The sequence below is a fragment of the Etheostoma cragini genome, chromosome 15 (genome assembly GCF_013103735.1).
Source record: "Etheostoma cragini isolate CJK2018 chromosome 15, CSU_Ecrag_1.0, whole genome shotgun sequence".
Lineage (NCBI taxonomy): Eukaryota > Metazoa > Chordata > Actinopteri > Perciformes > Percidae > Etheostoma > Etheostoma cragini.
In genome coordinates this window covers 17,279,966-17,298,806 of record NC_048421.1, presented here as the reverse complement: position 1 = coordinate 17,298,806, position 18,841 = coordinate 17,279,966, and the positions used below count along the sequence as shown (strand labels likewise).

Sequence of the window (18,841 nt, the reverse complement as noted above, 5' to 3'; positions counted from 1 at the left end):
TCAGTAACCACTAAACAGGACAGGAGCAATTTCATTGAACTTATCAGAAAAGATTTCTTTAAAAAAAAACGATTTAAAGGAAGAGGCCAGGAAAGGAGCAAGATATTCTGAGAAAAAAAAGATTTCCGCCCCTCTCTCTCTCTCTCTCTCTCTCTCTTTCTCTCTCTCTCTCTGTCTCTCTCGCAGGGGCGTGTTCAATAAAAAAGCAGGTTTAATGTCATTTGTGTTCTTCAGTGGTGAGACACTTGTGAAAAACCCGACTCCTCATAACAGCCCTTCAGTCTTTCATCAAGGTAAGAGCAGAATAAATGTTTTTTAGAATCTTGCATAATACTTGCTTGGTAAATAAGGAAGTTCTTTTAGACAAATAAGTAACGCGGTGTAATAATGATTGACGAAGATCTACTGCATTTACTTTACTTTCAGTTTGAGATTGCTTACATTGTTTAAATCGTTTCATTGTAAGTGAGACCCACATGAGTGAAAAGCCCACGGTTTGTTGACTAGTAGAGATGTTTTTAGAAACAGCACTTTCTCTTTCTAAACTCCTATTGTGCTTGACTGAATACTTATTGCAAAAAAATAATAATCAGTAACACACCTCCAAAGGGAACAATTACACTTTCAGAAAATAAATGAAGGCAGAGCTGAGTCTCAGACATCCTTTGCATTTTTGTGTTGGCTGTGTATGCCTGTGAAATGTTTGAATATAAAGGTTTGAAATCACCAGATTTTCAAGATTAGTTTATACAGACAGCCACAAGCGTTATGAACATGTTGAAATATCTGAGTGTGCTTAATAGGCCATACTCCCTGTTACTGACTTTGACCAATAACTTTAGCAGAAGGGAATGCAAATATGTTATTGCTGAGTGGAAAAGGGGATTCCACATGCACTCCTTTCACTTTCATGTTTGACCTGTGTGTGCGTGTGTGTTTGTGTGCAGATGCAGAGGTGGGCCGTGATCTGTTGGGCTCTCCTGGCTCTGGTTGGTGCTGATGAGTGTCCAGATGGAGGAAGATGTGAAGAGGGCCAAACCTGCTGCAACGACCCAGCCAGTGGCTTTGAGTGCTGCCCGTTTGATCAGGTAGACATGTTTGTACACCTGCATGTTCTGCATCCTTTAATTTAACCGGAGCGGATAAACTTCACCCAAGAAACTACAGAAAGTTGAAAGAACCCTTATGGTTTGTTGATACTGGATTTTTTTCCCTCCAATATATATATATATATAGTCCTACATTTTTTGTCATATAATAAAAAAAGAACACTAAATACATACAATAAATGATAATGAGAATTGTATATCAACCAACTGAACTCCATTTTCTCAGCTGAAGTTACTGCTCTCTGTTGAAGGGCAGCACAGTAACTTAACTTCTTAACAAGATAAAGCCCAGCTAAGTCATTCTTTGTCCCTTTGTCCATTACATAGTTAAATGTAAATGTAAGATAACCATTCTCGTGTACTCTAAAATAAAAAAGTAGTTTAAGCTGAATAGTACTATTCATGCTCAGTGATGTTTTACTACTTTATGAGCCAGATACAAGCTCAGGCCTCATTTAGCTAATGTGATAACAGTTTTTAAACTTTGGTAGTCAAAGTGTCCCTACTACTGCTGTCCTCGAAGGCTGAGTGCTGTGGGGATCATATGCATTGCTGTCCTATGGGAACAATCTGCGATAACGCCACGTCCAGCTGTTTGAACTCTACTGGCTCCATCCCCTGGGTGGAAAGAGCTTCTGCTGAGCGGCCCAGACTCTCGAAAGTAAGTATAACAGACATCACGTTGCTTTCGTGATAAGATAGTGATTGAGAGTTTGACGTATTTAAGGTGAGAGCCCACCTTTCCCACCTTGTGCCTGCAGTCCTTCAGGATGATCAAGGCGAACCTAGGGGAGGAAGATGACAACATCTGCCCTGATCAGTCACGATGCCCACCTGAGTATTCCTGTCTGAGGGCTTTGACAAGGTTTGGCTGCTGTCCTCTAGCTCAGGTAACCAAACCGTGTCCAACACAGACATGACGTGCAACATGTAGCATTTTTAAACAAGGATATATTTTCAAATAATAGTACAAATATCCGGAAAACATAAGTAACAACCCCACAAAGTGCATTGATAAATTGTTCTTTTAACAGGGTCTAAGGGCACATAAAACCATGAAGTGCATGGTGGAGTCCACTGGTGGAGCACTCACACAGTTATACTGGTGCATCATCCTGTCGCAATTCTAATTTGCATTAAAGAGTGGCTTGCTTAACATTATCCCTTACATATGGTATTCAAAACATGTTATTCAAAAGCTATACTTCCTGTTACAGACAGTATCTTTGCTGGTTTGCTTAACAAACAAAGTTTTTTTTACTTCACTGAAGACAACAGGAAGTGAGGTCTACTAATTTGGGCAATGTAATACAAAAGCTGAAGCTCTGGCCGGGCAGCAGTTTCCCTTGGTTTGCTGTTAAGTGGTCCGCTGTGTGCTTTACAGCAACAATGTACAGTGCAGTGCAGAGACCAGTACATGGTTACATGGCACCTTAAATGCTCAAAGTACTACACCTATGTGGAGAAGTACCATTGAGGTTAAGCCATGAATGAATGAATTGTTGAGTAAAAATGATTACAAGAGGAAATCCATAAGCCATTTGATTCCAATTTGTATTGCATCTATTCAGTGAATTGTGATTTCCCAACCCCTGACAGGGAGTCCCCTGCTCTGATGGGAAACACTGCTGTCCTGAGAGCCACCAGTGCAGCGCAGACAGCCGCTCCTGCATCAAGAAAGGTGAAACTCTTCTACTCACTACTACATTATTACAGGCTGGAAATGGTCCTGGGCTTTTTGGCACAGCGCTAAACTAGTGTGAATCCTGCATGGAGGACAGGGACCCCTTTGTGTCAATGGGTAATTCCAAATCTTAGTGAACAAAAAAATGACATGTGAAGGTTCCCCAAGGCTTCAGTCTCAGGTCTCGTCAGGTCAATGTCCTCCTGTTAAACAAAGATAACAAAGAGATAATTCTTTAAAAAAATATTTTAAAAGTCCGTGCTCAGCTTTAGTCGCTAATGCTAAAGACCAAAAACCAAGCCAGAAATCATTGTGAAGCCGTGGACTTCAATTTTAACATCCACATTAATAAAATTTCCAAATCAACCCACTTACAACATAAGCACATATGAAGAATTAATGGACTTATGTCTCAGCAGGAGCATTTTTCAGTTTCTATGTCCCACGTATCTGAAACAAACTCACAACTCTTTTAGACTATGTTTACACGTGGGCGGCTATTCTCATAAACCGACATTTAACCTCTCCGGTTTCAAAAATAACATTGTGCACAGCTGTCAGTTTTCAGAAAAGTGTTCGTTTACACATACCCGTGTGTATATGCCGTCAATGCCGTCAAAAGCATGCCAAACCTGTAGGTGGCAGTGCAACGAGAAGCTCAAGCAACGTTAGCCAATCAGAATCCCAAAAGCAAGGGGGTAAGCGTAGCTCCCATGGCGCCATTTTAATGCTACGAAGCCATCACCTGCAATTAGCATTCCATTGTCTGCCATTTTGACAGTGAATAACTTTACATCTGAAGCGTTTCAAGTCTCTATTTGTGCATTGTACATTTCTAAAGAAACACGACAATGTATAAAAGGCTCCATTACCTTGTAGCTCACGTTATGGCTCCCTAGCAGACGTTTTTGTAAAAATAGGCTAACGATTGTGTCATAACCACATAACTTGCTGTCGCATAGTCAACAAATCACCATGTGGCCAGAAGAAGCTTGCAGACAGTTTCAACTTACATTAGCTGTTAAGGTTTACTTACTAACGTTAACTAGCATGTTAGTTAGCAGTAATTAACCTGTGTCTATGTTATCTCCTAACATATAGCTATGCTCTCCGTCTCTGCTGATTGGGAAGGAAGACATACAACTTTCATACAGGTTCCCACATGTCCCAACTACGTCGTCAAGCTCAGTTGGAGGCTGCGCGGTAATGCCTAGCCATCACCGGAAAAGAGCTCCTATTCTTTTTCAAAGATCTCCACTCCGGCCGGAGTTTTTAGAAAGACTCGTTTTCAGAGGCAAATGTTCCATTTGCGTGTAAACAAATGTACAATGTACGCATAAACCGGGTTTTAAAGGGACGCTATGCAGTTCTGGCTATTTCTTTGCTGTTTTCTTCACTTTCTGCTCGCAGGTTCCTCTATCGAGTTCCCCCTACGGCTTTGGAATAGCTTCTGTGTTTACTTGTGTCTGACTCCTCGCTCGGTCAGGCTGCTGTTTCCTCTTTCTCTTTTCTTACAACAATGCTTTCTTAGCTTGCTGCTTCTTTATTGCCGGCTCCGCCATGATGACAATAATGTGAAAAACTCCATCGCTACCTTGTTAGCCGGTTCTTGAATGGGCGTACTGTATATGTGCAGTGTTGTGAAGCAATTCGTTACATTGCGAGACCTGATATCACGCGATACTTCCTGACGCTGAGGCCAGGACTCACCGGCCCAAAGTTGCAAGGATGGTTTTTTCCGCTCACAGGCGCTAGGGGCGGTGAGCGAGACGGCCACCATTCAACATAAAAAAAAGTCACATAACCATTCCAAGGACTCAGCAACTGTTCAGTTAAGGTAAATTAAGCAAAAAACAACAACTGCATAGTTCCCCTTCAAGTCGAGGCGGAACACTTTGCTAATTCTCCCTTTTATTGATACATTTTGAACTATTTATTCACATTTTGGACTGTAGCTGCATTCTAACTTTTATTTGTTTTTGTCATATTCAATTTGGACTTATTTATGTTATATTTACTTTTTTATTTCCTTGTATATTTTTCTCAACCCCTATTGATGCAAACCACTATGAATTGTTTGTCTGATGAAAGGTGCTTGACAGATTAACGTGCCTAGCTCCCATGTGTGGTTAGTTTTATCTTACGGTCCCCTAAAGTTATCATGCACACATTTTCATGAAATGTTTTAATTTTGTCGTTGCAGAGCTTGTGTCTACGGTTCTGTGCAGCGACGGAGTGTCAGAGTGTCCAGATGAAACCACCTGCTGTGAAACTTCAGAAGGAAAATGGGGGTGCTGTCCCATGCCAAAGGTACACAATGGCAGATCTTTTTACTATAGACATAACAGAAATTTTATAGAAATGCTAATGTGATTCAATAGCATAATTGAGATTATGAATGAAGAGAAAGTCAAATGAGGGATTTGCATGTCCTGTCAGGATGTCCAGTTATCGGGACTTTATGGTGGTATCATAAGCTGACACCCTGTGTTTCTTTATTGTCTCACAGGCTGTGTGCTGTGAGGATAAGACACACTGCTGTCCTGAAGGGAGTATATGTGATGTCCAACACTCAAAATGTATTTCCTCCTCTACCAAAAAACAAACACCAATGTGGGCAAAACTTCCTGCCAGGATCAGAGCCGACTGGGAGAACCAGAAAGGTCATATTGGTTTTTCTTCCTCATTCTGATTCACCATTGTTTAAAGCTGATTGTGGGTGTTTGTGTTCACGCAACCTTGATTTCTGTTTATTTCCCATACCAAAAGGTGAAAAAGTCACTGCAGAGACAGTTGTTGAAAAAAAAAACGAAGTCCCCACAGTGATTACAGTTCCTCCTTTAGAGAAGGAAGTCTCATCTGTCACTGAGCCAGCTGCAGGTGAGAGGCTTATCATAACTCCAGTAAGTAATGCAGAACAAGCACACAGCTAAAAAATTAAGCACATTACGTTCAGTGGTGCTCAAATTTATGTTTAACTACATTTTGCAGTTGCTTGCTGCGAGTTCAACTACATTCATATTCACATGCAATGATTTAAGTAGTTAAATTACTTCCTTTTGCCGTTTTTTTGTTTAGTTAACTACTGAAACTAAATATTTTTTTCTTCTCTTTTTTATCATTGCTTCTCTACTGTAATTGAACCCCAATGACCGGCCCTGCCACCTGTTTTATTTTAAAGATGATTTGGGGGCCATTTTAAGGCCTTTATTGACAAGACAGCTGAAAACATTTCATCCTGAAGGCATGGTGCCTGGGCAATGCATTCATTGGATAGCCACTTTAGTTTCGGACATTTAGGTCTCAGGTGTCTTCAACGAAGCTGGAATTTCAGCTCACCTGTGAAACTATTTGGCTACAGCTTTTAATGTTTTTAATCGAAAATAGATGACTAGTTTTTTTTGTCATTGAAAATTACAAATTCTGCTGGAGTTTTTCTCACTACGAGGGCAGATTTAAGATAAATAGTAAATGTTAAAATATACATTTTTTTTTTTTTCTTTTCAGGTAATGATGTCCCATGCAATGATACAGCATCCTGTCCAGATCAAACCACATGCTGTAAAACCAAAGACGGCGGCTGGTCTTGCTGTCCTTCGCCAGAGGTACAATTTTTGGCTAGCATTTTTTATGTTAAAGGTTTTGACAATGCATTAATGATTCTTTGTCTTTCTGGCCATGTCAGGCTGTTTGTTGTGAAGATTTCATTCACTGCTGCCCAAAAGGTAAGACATGTAACCTGGCTGCTCAGACCTGCGATGACAGCACATGTTCTGTGCCGTGGCTCGAAAAGGTACCCACAACCCCCCGACAGGGCCCGAAGGTACTCGCAAAGCCCAGACAGGGCGCACAGGTGGGGAATGTAACATGTGACTCCACCTCGAGTTGTCCTGATGGCACCACCTGCTGCAAGACCACAACGGGAACCTGGGCCTGCTGTCCTTTACCTCAGGTAAACACACAGAGCAACATGCATGCACTAATGGCGATGGCTTAAAAAGTCCCTTTAAGTAAAACATTTGGGAATAAATACGTACAAACAAAAGAATATACAAAGGTGCGGTTGAATTGTAAACATCTTTGCAGTGTTACATAGCACATAGCTAGCCTATATCCTTCGCATTCCACATCCAGTGCTGCAGGAAATTCCGCCGGATGCATGTATTTTCCGTTTCCTTCCGCTTTCTTTGTGTTGGAATTTCAAATTCTGTGGATTTATGAGGACCATGGTTAACTGCTCCTCCGATCTCTGCATTGTAAATTGAGACAGTTAGCTAGACTATCTGTCCAATCGAAGTTTTTTCTCGCATGACTATTTTTGCAGCGGCTCTGTAAGGAGTTTAGCACCCCCCATAACAATTCTGATTGGTTCAAAGAAATGCCATTAAACCAGAGCACATTTTCCTCCCTCTCCTCCAGCGCGCCTTCGAGGAGGGTCTGACATAGCAAGACTAGTACAGCCTACTGTACTTAAAAAGATTGGAATACAGTGGGAAATTTAGCTCTGACGTATTGTAGTGCTGACAATAGTCCACGTAGAGAGTCACTGTTTGGCAGTGTTCAGTTCTTGTATGGCTCTAATGGTTTTACATATTATTTCTTTAAAGGAACAGTTCAACATTTTGGGAAATCCGCTCATTCACTTTCTTGCTGAGAGTTTGACGAGAAGACTAAATGGTAAATATGAAGCTACCACCAGTAGCCGCTTAGCTCAGGTTAGCAAAAAGAGGTAGCTTAATTTAGCACAACAGCTTGTTGTACAGATTAGTTCACACTCAGAAGATATAACGTGTTTCTTAGTGAGCTTAAGAGATGCTGGTTGGTGGATTTTGTCACCTGTGGACAGAGCCAGGCTAGCAGTATCCCCCGTTTTCAGGCTTTAGCTAAGCTAACAGACTGCTGGCTGTAGCTTCATATTTAGCGTACAAACATTAAAAGTGGTGTCATCAATCTTCTCGTCTAACTCTTATCAAGAAAACAAATAAGTGTATTCCTCAAAATGCTATTCCTTAAAGTTAGGTAGTGAATTTGACCACTTATCACACCCTTTAGCACTGTTTTGTCTGCCATTGAATTACTTTGACTGACAATTCTCTCTTCTCGTGTAAATTCATTCACCCAACAATGTTTGTGACTGAACACATTCTCGTCAATTTGTTCAAAAGGCGGTCTGTTGTGAAGACCATGTACACTGCTGCCCTACTGGCACCACCTGTGACCTGGCAGCGCAAAAGTGTGACAGAGCCTTGGGCTCAACGCCCATGATGCGGAAGATACCTGCGGTTGCCACGGCGGCACCCGCTACAGTGGCCGCTACAACCCAAAGTCAGGCAACAAGCACAAAGCAAACCGTGGAGCCTGAGAAAGAGGAGGTGACGAAAACACAGGAGACAAAAGACAAGGAGGAGGAGAATGAGAAAGATGACAAAGAGGAAGGCATTCAGTGTGACTCCCGCACCACGTGCCCTCCGTCCACCACCTGCTGCTTTATGACCTCGTCTCATATGTGGGGCTGTTGCCCGCTGCCAAAGGTGAGCCCCGATCCAGTAACACCCAGCCAACAACAAATGGTTTTAAATTTTCTTAAAATCTCATATTGTGTGTGAGCAACTGTTAAAACCCCCCACAAAACTCTGTTGATAAAGATGTGAGGTAAAGAAAAGCGGCAGATCTGAACATCGGAGAAGCTGAAACCTTTAAACACACTCTATTTTTGTTTAATTTATTTAAAAGGGCTATAAACTATATATCAATATGAACAATGAATCACATGACTATGTGTAATGTGAAAGGGGTCGCTCCTAGTCAACCCAGAGTGAATTATCCCCTGACTTTGCAGTTTCCATGGTAGGAGACAGAGCACATAGCTTTGGTTTTCCAGTCCACAACTTAACTGTCTTGGTTCACTCTCACCGCTCTGTAATGTGTTTCATCAAACCCCAAGAGATAAATGACAGTAGTGTTACTTTGCATGGTGATATAGTTCCTCTTCTACAGTGGAATCCATCAGCCATAAACCACACTCACTTCTGCAATTCCGTCACTCACTCACTAAAGTTATGGCAGTTACAGATTCCTTAATGCACACTACTTACTATACCCATTTTATTCCCATGACTACTCCACTTGTGTTTTTCACCATTCTAAGGTTATTTATTTGAAAGAAGAACTTAAAAACAGAACAGATGATGTGAAAGTAGCACTTCCACTCTCACTTCTACCCACAGGCGGTGTGCTGCGATGACGGGAGCCACTGCTGTCCCAACGGCTACACGTGCAACGAGAGCAAGACCTCGTGTGTCAAAGGGGAAGTGGTGATTCCCTGGTACACCAAGCTGCCGGCCACCTCCAGCATGGAGACAGATCCCAGCGCTGTGCAGTGCAACGGGCTGCATCAATGTCCACAACACACCACCTGCTGCCAGCTGATGACGGGCGAGTGGGGCTGCTGCCCGCTGCAAAATGTGAGTGTTCTGTGTGTGTGTGTGTGTGTGTGTGTGTGTGTGTGTTTGTGGAGAAATTACTTAATAAGAAACACTATCAGCTATTTTTGCCAGAGTTTGCTTCTGTAAAACAAGGCATGTCATGTCCACTAATCTTTGTGCATGCTGTGTCTACAGGCTGTGTGCTGCCCAGACATGGAACACTGCTGCCCACAGGGTTACACATGTAACATCGCCTCTAAGTCCTGTCAGAAGCTCATCATGCTGCAGCTGGACACCCTCCCGCTAACACCGGTGTCTCTGCCCGGAAATCAACCCCCGCACATTCCCTCAACGCAGAGAGAAGTCCCGTGTGATAAACAGTCCAACTGTTCAGACAAAGAGACCTGCTGCAGGACCTCCCCTACGGAATGGGGCTGCTGTCCATCTCCTAATGTATGTCTTGCAGTCCTAACTTCAATCTTCAAAAGGAGTAGTTTGGCATGAATATGAAGCTATTGCAGACAGCTGGTTAGTTTAGCTCAGCACAAATACTGAAAACAGGATAAACAGCTGGGTAGGGGGGAAAAAATCGATACAGCATAGTATCGCAATATTTTCAGTGGAATTACTGTATCAATACACAGGCGCCAAGTATTGATCTTTTATTATTTGTTGGCCAGTTTGTCTTTTTGACAATCCCATTTTGCAGCAATAAAATTGAAGTGAGATGGACAAACAGAAATCTTTTTAGATGAAACTGATGTTGACATAGTTTTCTTTTGGGGACATCATTTGAAATTGGGAAAAATTAGAAGTTGGAAAAAAGGTTATAAATTGCAGAATATGTTTAAAATCGCAATTATATTGTATCGTGACATAAGTATCGTGATGATATCGTATCGGGAGGCGTCTGGTGATTCCCACCCCTAACCGCTGGTCTGGCGCATCATTAAAATGGCGCTTTTGGGCACCCACGTAGCTCAGTTGGTAGAGCGGGTGCCCATATATAGAGGTTCACTCCTCGACGCAGCCGGCCCGGGTTCGAATCCAGCCTGCGGCCCTTTGCTGCATGTCACTCCCCCTCTCTCTCCCCTTTCATATCTTCAGCTGTTCTGTCAATTAAAGGCCTAAAATGCCCCAAAAGTAATCTTTAAAAAAAATGCCGCTTTTGTTTTTAACACTCTGAAAGCAGCCATTAATGAGTACTTGTACTTTTAAAAGTTAATCAATTGCTGATTTTCTGCTAATACTTCTGTGTATTTGTACAACTGGCCCTTATTTACTTGTATTAGAGCATGTTTGTACTGTGGTATCAGAACTTATACTTACCTAAAGTTGACTGTGTTACATACCTTTCTCCCTCTGTCCTCTCCACAGGCGGTGTGCTGCAGCGACATGAAGCACTGCTGTCCCAACGGCTACACCTGCACCGAGAAAGGAAACTGCACGAAGGACACCGGGCTCCCCTGGTACAACTGGAACGAGTTCCTCAGCGGCAAAAAGAGAGCTCTAATTTTGTGAAAAGACCTCACCATCTGTCTTCTGCATGCAACGCACTAATTGAAAATAAGGTCAAAGGGATTTTATGATCATTTTTAAATGGTTTGTTCTAAGAGGAAAGTAGTAATGGGGGAAGGGGACACTGTGGAATTGAATTGCTTTCGGGAGTCATAATGTTGTGCAAGAAGATCAGGGCATTACGACTTTAAAAGTCAGATAGATCATTGTTATTACAAGCACAGTTACAAGCTACTTGAAACTCTACTCCATCCATAAAAAAACACTCCACAGGCAATGTGATTGTATTCCCTGTAAATCAACTTTATGTTCTGCTTCAGCTACCATGTGCTGCAAAGTGCACTTCTCTATCAATAATTACTCAAAATTCAGGGGTGTTTAAAAATTAAGGGTTTTAGAAAAGGGTTCCCTTTCATTTTTTGTGGATCATTGTTGCCACCTTGATGCAAACATACACAAAAAAACAGATTGTTCTACATTTTCCAATTAAACTAATAAACAAGAGCTGATGTTACAACATGTGTCAAATCATTCCTTTGGGATTACTTTGGGAAAGTATCTTGCTGGTTTCTATCAACGCTGTCGAGATTTAGGTCTGCTAACAATCAGCTGACAATGCGAGAGTAATCAAAGATTCTCATGAAGATTCTTGTTCAATAACATTTGAGAAAAAAAAGAAGAATCTTCATTTCCTTTTCCATACTTCCGGGTTGGAATTCCTTTTCAGGGCCTCCCATTGGGCGTATATCTATGGGGCCTCCCCTTTGTGAGCAGTGTAAAGCTCTGTTGAGTAGAAATCGATACTTCCGATTATGCAATTCAAAATAAAAGCCTAAATAAACATGTTCTTTTCTTAAAACACAAAAACATAAAATATCTTTATTGTTACAGCAGGTTTAGAGGTGAGAAGCTAAAAAAGAATGAGGTGGTTGAATTAAATTAATTAGGGAGAAAAAATAGAGATTTCATATTTACAAACCTATACATTACAATATATTAAGCTCTACAAATGAATTGGGTAAACATTTAACAAAATCCAGTAGCGCAACTCCAGTGGCCATGAATTGTACAAAGTATAAGGGCAGAAGTATGAATAATAAATGCAATATACATAAATATATGCTATTATGTTATTCTTAAATATATATGTCGTTTGTAATTACACACACTATACAATGCAATATTTAGTGGAATTTGGTGGGGGGAAAGTTTATTTAGGAACCACATCATTTTAAACTAAAATAACATGCCCTAGTTATGCATTGTTGTTCAAAACAATCAAGTGCTTCTCCCGGTTTCTCCTCCATAAAAATGTTATCAGGGTTCATTTCATTTATACTCTTGATCCCCTATTGGGAAAATTCCATTTACACTCTATGCCATTGTTTGCATGTTCAGCATTCATATACCCTATTGTAAATAAAGACCTAATAAGGGCATTATAAAAAAATGCTCCTTTAACTTAAGTTTTGAACCTGAAAACGTCTTCCACCACTGACAGACGAGTCTATTCAAGAGCTGTTATGTAATAGGGACACTTTTAGCATAGACGGTTAAAAAGACTTTTATTATGAAGCCAAACGTGCTAGACTTCCGTGCTGGACTATTTTACAGTGGACTACAGTGTCTCCGTTTTCGGTTTTGACGTATGAATCATCCTTACCAAGATGGCGATACACCTGTTTCTCCGCTGGTGATCCTTGTTTCTGTCTGCGCAACGTAGGAAAACAAAGCAGCAGGAACGGACTTGTAATAAACTGGAGACGTGGTTAACCACCTGGAGTGAACTCCGTCATCCAAAATGTCCACAGAGGAGCTGTCAGCCTCGGACAGCGAGGCTGTCCTCGCCGGCGCAGGGGTGCGATGGGCACCGGTGGGCGCTGTGGCCAGTCCCGAGGATGAGAGCGGGAGCGGGAGCGCTGGCCAGCCGAAGCAGAGAGGCTCGTCCTCGGCCACTGATGAGGAAATGGCCGCCAGGCTGGAGAAGCTGGAAGAGGAGCAGGACTTGCTTAACTCCTCTCTCCTTGCCCTCACCTCCCACTTTGCCCAGGTTCAGTTCCGACTGAAGCAGATAGTTCACGCCCAGAGCGAGGAGAAGGAGAGGATGCTGGCCGAGCTGGAGGAGTTCGCCTTCAGGGGCTGCCCGCATGTCGTGGGCTGCCGAGCTCAGGATGCCCACCAGCTGGAGAACTCGGTGAGACCGCTGCTCATGATTTCATACCACAAAATACAACCCCCATGAAGCTACACACTCTTTTACACTCCCTGGGTGAATACCAGGACAAGATGACATTTAAAAACATGCAACTGAAATAATAGAATATCCTTGAATTAGATATTCTAATCTTTATTACTCATATTAGCATTTATTTAGGACTGTAGTAGTGTAGTATTTCCAACCAAGACAACTATGTCTCTACCAAAAAGTGTGTGTGTGTTTGTGTGTGTGTGTGTGTGTGTGTGTGTCACAACAATTCAACTGACAGAAAAATAATCAACAACTTTAATATTTGGGGGGGGGGGGGGTTTAAGCAAAAGTGCATAACAGTCCCCACTTCCTGCCTCTTAGTCAAGACGAGTGGGGTAATTTTCTTTGTGTGTGACGGTTAACTGTAAATGTCTGTGCAAGTAGGTGTGTTGGACAAAATCTATATTCTTCAGTATTTTTTTGACATTTTTAAACTATTAATAATCAATGATTTGAGAACGACAGCTTGATCAATTGCGAAAGTAGTGGTTAATTGCAGGTTGTGTCGGCCTCAAATATATATTTAACACTCATAGACACATAGATGGACACTCTATACTCAATATATATAAATGCATAGGTACAAAATCAGGCACGCCCAGTGAGTCTCTGTGGTGCTAAGCCCAGTCATGTTACCTGGAGTGCATCACTTCAGTGGCTGGGAGGTTTCTGATCAGAAACATAAAGCATGCTTGTAGCGTCACACTCGAGGCTGCTGCACCCACCTCTGCTGTGTGTTCCCATTGATCTCTTATCTCTGTTGGAAAATGTCGCTTTTGTGTTGACACACAGAGCTGCAGGCTCAATGAAAATGCCTCCAGCAGATCCCTATCTGTTTAATAAAGGCTTCTGTGTACTCATGACATGTCGAAGAAACCTGCTTTGTCGCTGACTTTGTTGACTTCCTGTCTCTTTACATATAGTCTGAACTGAAGTAAAGTCTCGGCCTCACGTAACTATTATTTGGAACTATTTCTCACCCTGTTCCCCACCCTAAAGGTCTTTTTTTTATGTCATTTCTCCCTTGCTGCATGCTTTACTTACAGGGGGATCTGGTGAGTATGATATTGGATGTCTCTTTGAGAGTTTGTTGTGTGGATTTCTGTGTTAATGTTGTGACACAAGTAAAAAATGATGCAGCTAAATATATGATAAATTGCTACACAGACTTGTAAATGACACTTGGATACATATTGACTGCAAAAAGCTGCTCGGCTGGAAAGGGAATACAGTTGCAAAGAACTGTGACTCCTTACAATAATACATATGTTGTTGTTTTCCCTCCTGTCAGAGTGAGAGGGAGAAGAGGGAGCGCCTGGAGGCTCAGAGGGAAAAACAGAAGGATCTCATTTTCCAACTGAAGACGCAGCTGGATGATCTGGAGCGCTACGCCTATCAGGAGGGCAGCTACGACTCGCTGCCGCAGTCTGTTGTCATGGAGCGACAGAAGGTGGGATTGTGGAAATGTAGCGATGCAAAAATTGCCACAGAATCTGGGTTTAATCCTGTCACGTGTAGATGTGTCACACCGGCTGCAGGTTGTCTGATCGGCCTTTAATCCTCATACTTCAAATGATGATTATAACATCCCAAAGGCGTGCCCTATCCAACAGCGTTAATGCAGTGTGAATATTTCCATTATTCCAACAACACATGAATGCAAACAAAAGTGAAAAAGAGTGTATCCTCCACCCCATGTTTTGGATCTTGTTCCAAAATCTTATTCCTACCATTCCGTGGCCCATGCTACACCCTTCCACCAGGTTTCATTAAAAAATTGCCCGGATAGTTTTTCCATAATCTTGCTGACAAACAAACCAACCCACAAACAAAGATACGGATAAACCAAACCCAAAAACATAAGCTCCTTGGCGGAGATAAGAAGCCTAAGATACAGTGCTGCTCAGAAGTTTATGAACCCATGCTAAAGTCGACTAAAAATAAGAATTAAAAAAATCATCTTTTGGAAATTGATCGTAATGCTTAAAGGTCCCCTTAAATGACATTTAAAATAACCTCATAGCATCACAAACCCTTCACCATACCGAGAGATTGGCATGGGGAATTTTCCATAAGATCATCTCTCAATGCAAATCAAACCAGCTACTAAACTGAAACAAAACCATTCCAATCTCTAAGTATGGTGAAGGGTATGTGATGATGGGGGGGGGGGGGGTAGTTTAATTCCAAAGGCCAAGGGAACTTTATCAGGATGCAAAGTATCCTGGATCCATGAAATAACTGGCCTTTAAAAAGAAAATTCCTCTCTCTAATCAACTTCAGCATGGCTGTGTAAACCTATCCCAGCCACTGTATATAAAAGCATCCGAAGAGCACCATGTCACGGGACCTTTTAATTCATTTCTTTTGGAAGAATCCAACTTTATTTAGCCTTCAATCTGTCTCTTCAGGTCATCATTGACGAGTTGATCAAAAAGCTGGACGTGAACCTGAACGAGGACATCGGGAACCTGTCGCCCGAGGAGCTGAGGCAGAGAGTGGACGCTGCCATTGCTCAGATAGTGAACCCGGCCCGGGTCAAAGAGCAGCTGGTGGATCAACTCAAAACCCAGATCAGAGACCTGGAGATGTTCATCAACTTCATCCAGGGTACACAGTCCCAGACATGGTCCAGACTGGATGAGAATCTCCTGTTTCATCGCATGCTTGTTTTTTTTATTTAAGTTGGATTAATGAGTTTTTTTTTTTCCTTTCTAAAGATGAGGTGGGGAACCCTCTGTTATCAGATGGACACAGCCAGCAGCCGCAAGCAGCAGGGGCCAACGCCAGAACCCCAGGAGTGAAGAACAAAGGTCAGTCAGCTCCGATCTCTAACTGCAGCTACCACTTAGTCTTTGTAGTAATAAAAACCAGTAGAAGACGAGATGTGGAGTAAAGATCTGGCTGAATCAGCCCGGTTTTACAAGCCTAAATATTTTTTTTTTAAAATGCGTTGTCTTTGGGTCAAATTTAACCCGTTTTTCAAAATATCTATATAAGAAATAAGGGTTTCTAATTTGAAGAACACAAAAATAACATGATTGATTACACACATCGTGGTTTGCAAGTGCAACAAAACATAGGATCTCTACTTTCATTGACTTTCGGGTGTCTTATTACAAATAAAATGCATTTGAAAAATAAAAATTCATTATTTGTCTAAATAATTAATTCAGAATTAGGTATAATTTCCTATACATGAGGTTTATTGACCAGGAATTTCAAAAAATGTAGTACATGTTTAACTGGTAATAGGTATTAGTGGTGTTTCTACATGTTAGTGAAAAGAAGCGTTAAATGTAAAAAAAAAAATAGAGAGAAACAGACAAAAGTGTCGATAAAAGCGACAAAAACATCAGAAAAAGTGTTGATTTTCAGGACGACAGGTACACGGTCGATGGGAAGACAACACAAGGGTTACTGGGAATGAGCCCTTTGCAAAAGGCAGCTTTACTTGATATAAGTACGTTCTTCTGGTTCTCATCCCTGACTGCAGTGGACCCAGAGCAGGCCCAGAAGATGCGCGAGACCGGCCTTCAGCTGATCCAGAAGGCCCTCGCCGTACTGCGGATCTTCGCTGCCAGCCAGTTTGGCTGCGCGCCGGGCCACCTTCCTCAGAACATGTGGCCTCAGGAGTCGACGCAGCAGGACTACGGGCCCCTGCTGCAGCGTCTGGAGGCAGCTGTGGACAAGGTGCGAGTGCTGGGCTCGTGCAGACAGCCCTCCCTCGAACACGTCGTCAACTACACCAGCAACTCGGCGCTGGGCCCTCGAGACGAGCTGACGGCGGCGGTGAGGAAGGAGCTGGCGGTTGCTCTGAAAGACTTGTTGGCTCACGGCCTCTTCTCCCCCTCCCAGACCATGAGCCTGGTGCTGGCCCCCATCTCCTGTCTGCTGCCTTACAGACCAGCCCCACAGAACATGCACCCCTGGGAACTCTTTGTTAAGTTCTACCACTCCAAAAACGGGAAAGCATTTGTGGAGACACCGGCCCGCCAGCTTTCCCAGTCCTTCAGCCTGCCTGTAGGGGGCGGCCCGGTGACCGTCACCCCAAAACAGTCTCTGCTGTGGGCCGTCCACACCGTGCTGAAGGAGCACGGACGCTACAAACGAGGGCCAGACACCGAGTTCAAAGCGCTGGTGTGCATGGCTCTGAACGAGCAGCGGCTGGTGTCGTGGCTCAACCTGCTGTGCAAGTCTGGGACTCTGATACACCCGCACTACCAGTGCTGGAGCTACATGGCCCAGACCGGCTTCGAAGGAGCCCTGCGAATCCTGGGCCGCATCAGCCACCTCAAGTTCAACCTCCCGGTGGACCTGGCTGTTCGGCAGCTGAAGAACATTAAGGATGCTTTCTGAGGAGGCAACACACCCCATAAAAAAGAATATCAAGTATTTTTATCAGCTAAACTACTCTTACCTGGCATTTAGGACCAAAAGCATGACTTTGTGCTTCAAGTATGAAACCTTTTCAAAGGTTTTTTTATGTAGCCACCCATCTTAAGGAAAGTGCAAGTATGTGATGTCGAAGTACATGCATGGATGATTGTGTTGTGTGTCAGCCACGCCCACGAGCAACCATAATCTGCATATCCCTCTATGTTTAAGATGCCAAAATGTCAAAGATGACCACGCTACGCGTACTGTAAACATGCCTTAGAATGGAGAATGAGATTACCTCATGTTTAGAGAAGCCTTCCTGACCTGTGCTCGTCATACATTTCCACTGTGTTCATGATATCGTCCTAACCTATGCAGCAAAGAGAGAGAGAGAGAGAGAGAGAGAGAGAGAGAGAGAGAGGTTGGATGTGTACAGTATTCATTACTGTAATGTGGTCGCTGCTGAGCCAAATCCAGGAAGAAGAAGAAAAAAATGAGCAGAAACTCAATACTGTGGCTTCTACACAGTAACAAGAGCTTGTATTGGTCCATTGTTCACATTGAAAAAGTACCGGGAGTAAATCATGTTTAGCAGATTGCTTGATCAGGTCAATTTAAAATGAAACGCCGTACACCTCTTACAGTTTCCATCCTAATGCATTCTTCAAATATAACGTTTTGTGTAACATTGTCCACAAACATGCAGCTATCTATGGCTCCATACACGTCTGAAGCTGTCACTAAAGCACGTGGCGTTTCGGGTGTTAGACCCTGTATGAACTGCTGCTTTTCTCCTATTTCAGGTGACATTTAAATGACAGAGTGGTGTAATGGATTACACCCTGTATGTACACGACTGTAGGCTGTAAAAGGGTTAGTTTTGTTTTCTGTTTTTCAGCAAAAGTAGTTTTTGTCTTCCTGAGACAGCGGAGTTGCACGAATCCTATCCTTAAATACTGAATGTACAAACCATAGATGCTATTAAACTGAGGTTATATCAGCTGGATGTTGCCCTGCTGTATTTCGCAAACCTGTATTTGTATTTCCCCGAGATGAAAAGCTGTGCACTTTGTGACTTGAGTGCACCCGGAGACGCATTTTATTGTTTATTTTATGTCACTGTGTGATTGGAGCCTTTGTGTAGTAAATATAATGCTATATTTAGTATCCTAGTTTCCCCATTTTTGTTGTCTTGATCAGCTGTTACGTTGTGATTTATGTAAACTTATTTATTTAATTACAGCGTGTTTTAGCACTTAAAGTAGCTAGGAACAGTAGACACGCGCAATCATTTAAATTTAGCTATTTATGTCATTTTTATTTTACTGCTTTAATTCCAAATAATATATTGGGAGATTTGAATTGAGTTTCATGTTTAATGCATACCTACTGTGCAGATGTAAACAAATTAAATAATAAAAATCAAACATGCTGTGCTGCTTTTGAGTCTTTATACTTTCCGTTTTAAAGAAATCAA

At 42.3% G+C, this 18,841-nt stretch overlaps 2 protein-coding genes and 1 long non-coding RNA gene across 5 annotated transcripts; 2 read left to right on the top strand and 1 right to left on the bottom strand.

Annotated features, from left to right (window-relative positions):
- Positions 1-105: 105 nt before the first annotated feature.
- Positions 106-10,994, top strand: grna (granulin a). Of its 2 annotated transcripts, XM_034893412.1 has the most exons (14): positions 106-293; positions 948-1,088; positions 1,633-1,770; positions 1,871-1,999; positions 2,709-2,790; positions 4,997-5,103; positions 5,303-5,456; positions 5,563-5,673; positions 6,301-6,398; positions 6,479-6,745; positions 7,959-8,324; positions 9,021-9,257; positions 9,414-9,671; positions 10,596-10,994. In XM_034893412.1, exons 2-14 carry the CDS (start codon positions 948-950, stop codon positions 10,737-10,739), a joined length of 2,232 nt encoding a protein of 743 aa, XP_034749303.1. In that variant the 5' UTR covers positions 106-293; the 3' UTR covers positions 10,740-10,994. The 2 variants fall into 2 exon arrangements, with proteins under 2 accessions (XP_034749303.1, XP_034749304.1); XM_034893413.1 differs by lacking the exon at positions 5,563-5,673.
- On the bottom strand, positions 218-16,089 carry LOC117957615. The gene is made up of 3 exons (XR_004659546.1): positions 16,013-16,089; positions 11,900-11,904; positions 218-228 (listed from the first exon to the last, which is right to left on the bottom strand). It is a non-coding gene; the product is annotated as an uncharacterized LOC117957615 (long non-coding RNA).
- Positions 12,348-18,841, top strand: rundc1 (RUN domain containing 1). Of its 2 annotated transcripts, XM_034893422.1 has the most exons (6): positions 12,348-12,930; positions 14,031-14,039; positions 14,276-14,434; positions 15,396-15,594; positions 15,705-15,797; positions 16,481-18,841. In XM_034893422.1, exons 1-6 carry the CDS (start codon positions 12,538-12,540, stop codon positions 17,341-17,343), a joined length of 1,716 nt encoding a protein of 571 aa, XP_034749313.1. In that variant the 5' UTR covers positions 12,348-12,537; the 3' UTR covers positions 17,344-18,841. The 2 variants fall into 2 exon arrangements, with proteins under 2 accessions (XP_034749313.1, XP_034749314.1); XM_034893423.1 differs by lacking the exon at positions 14,031-14,039 and having other exon boundaries at positions 12,351-12,930.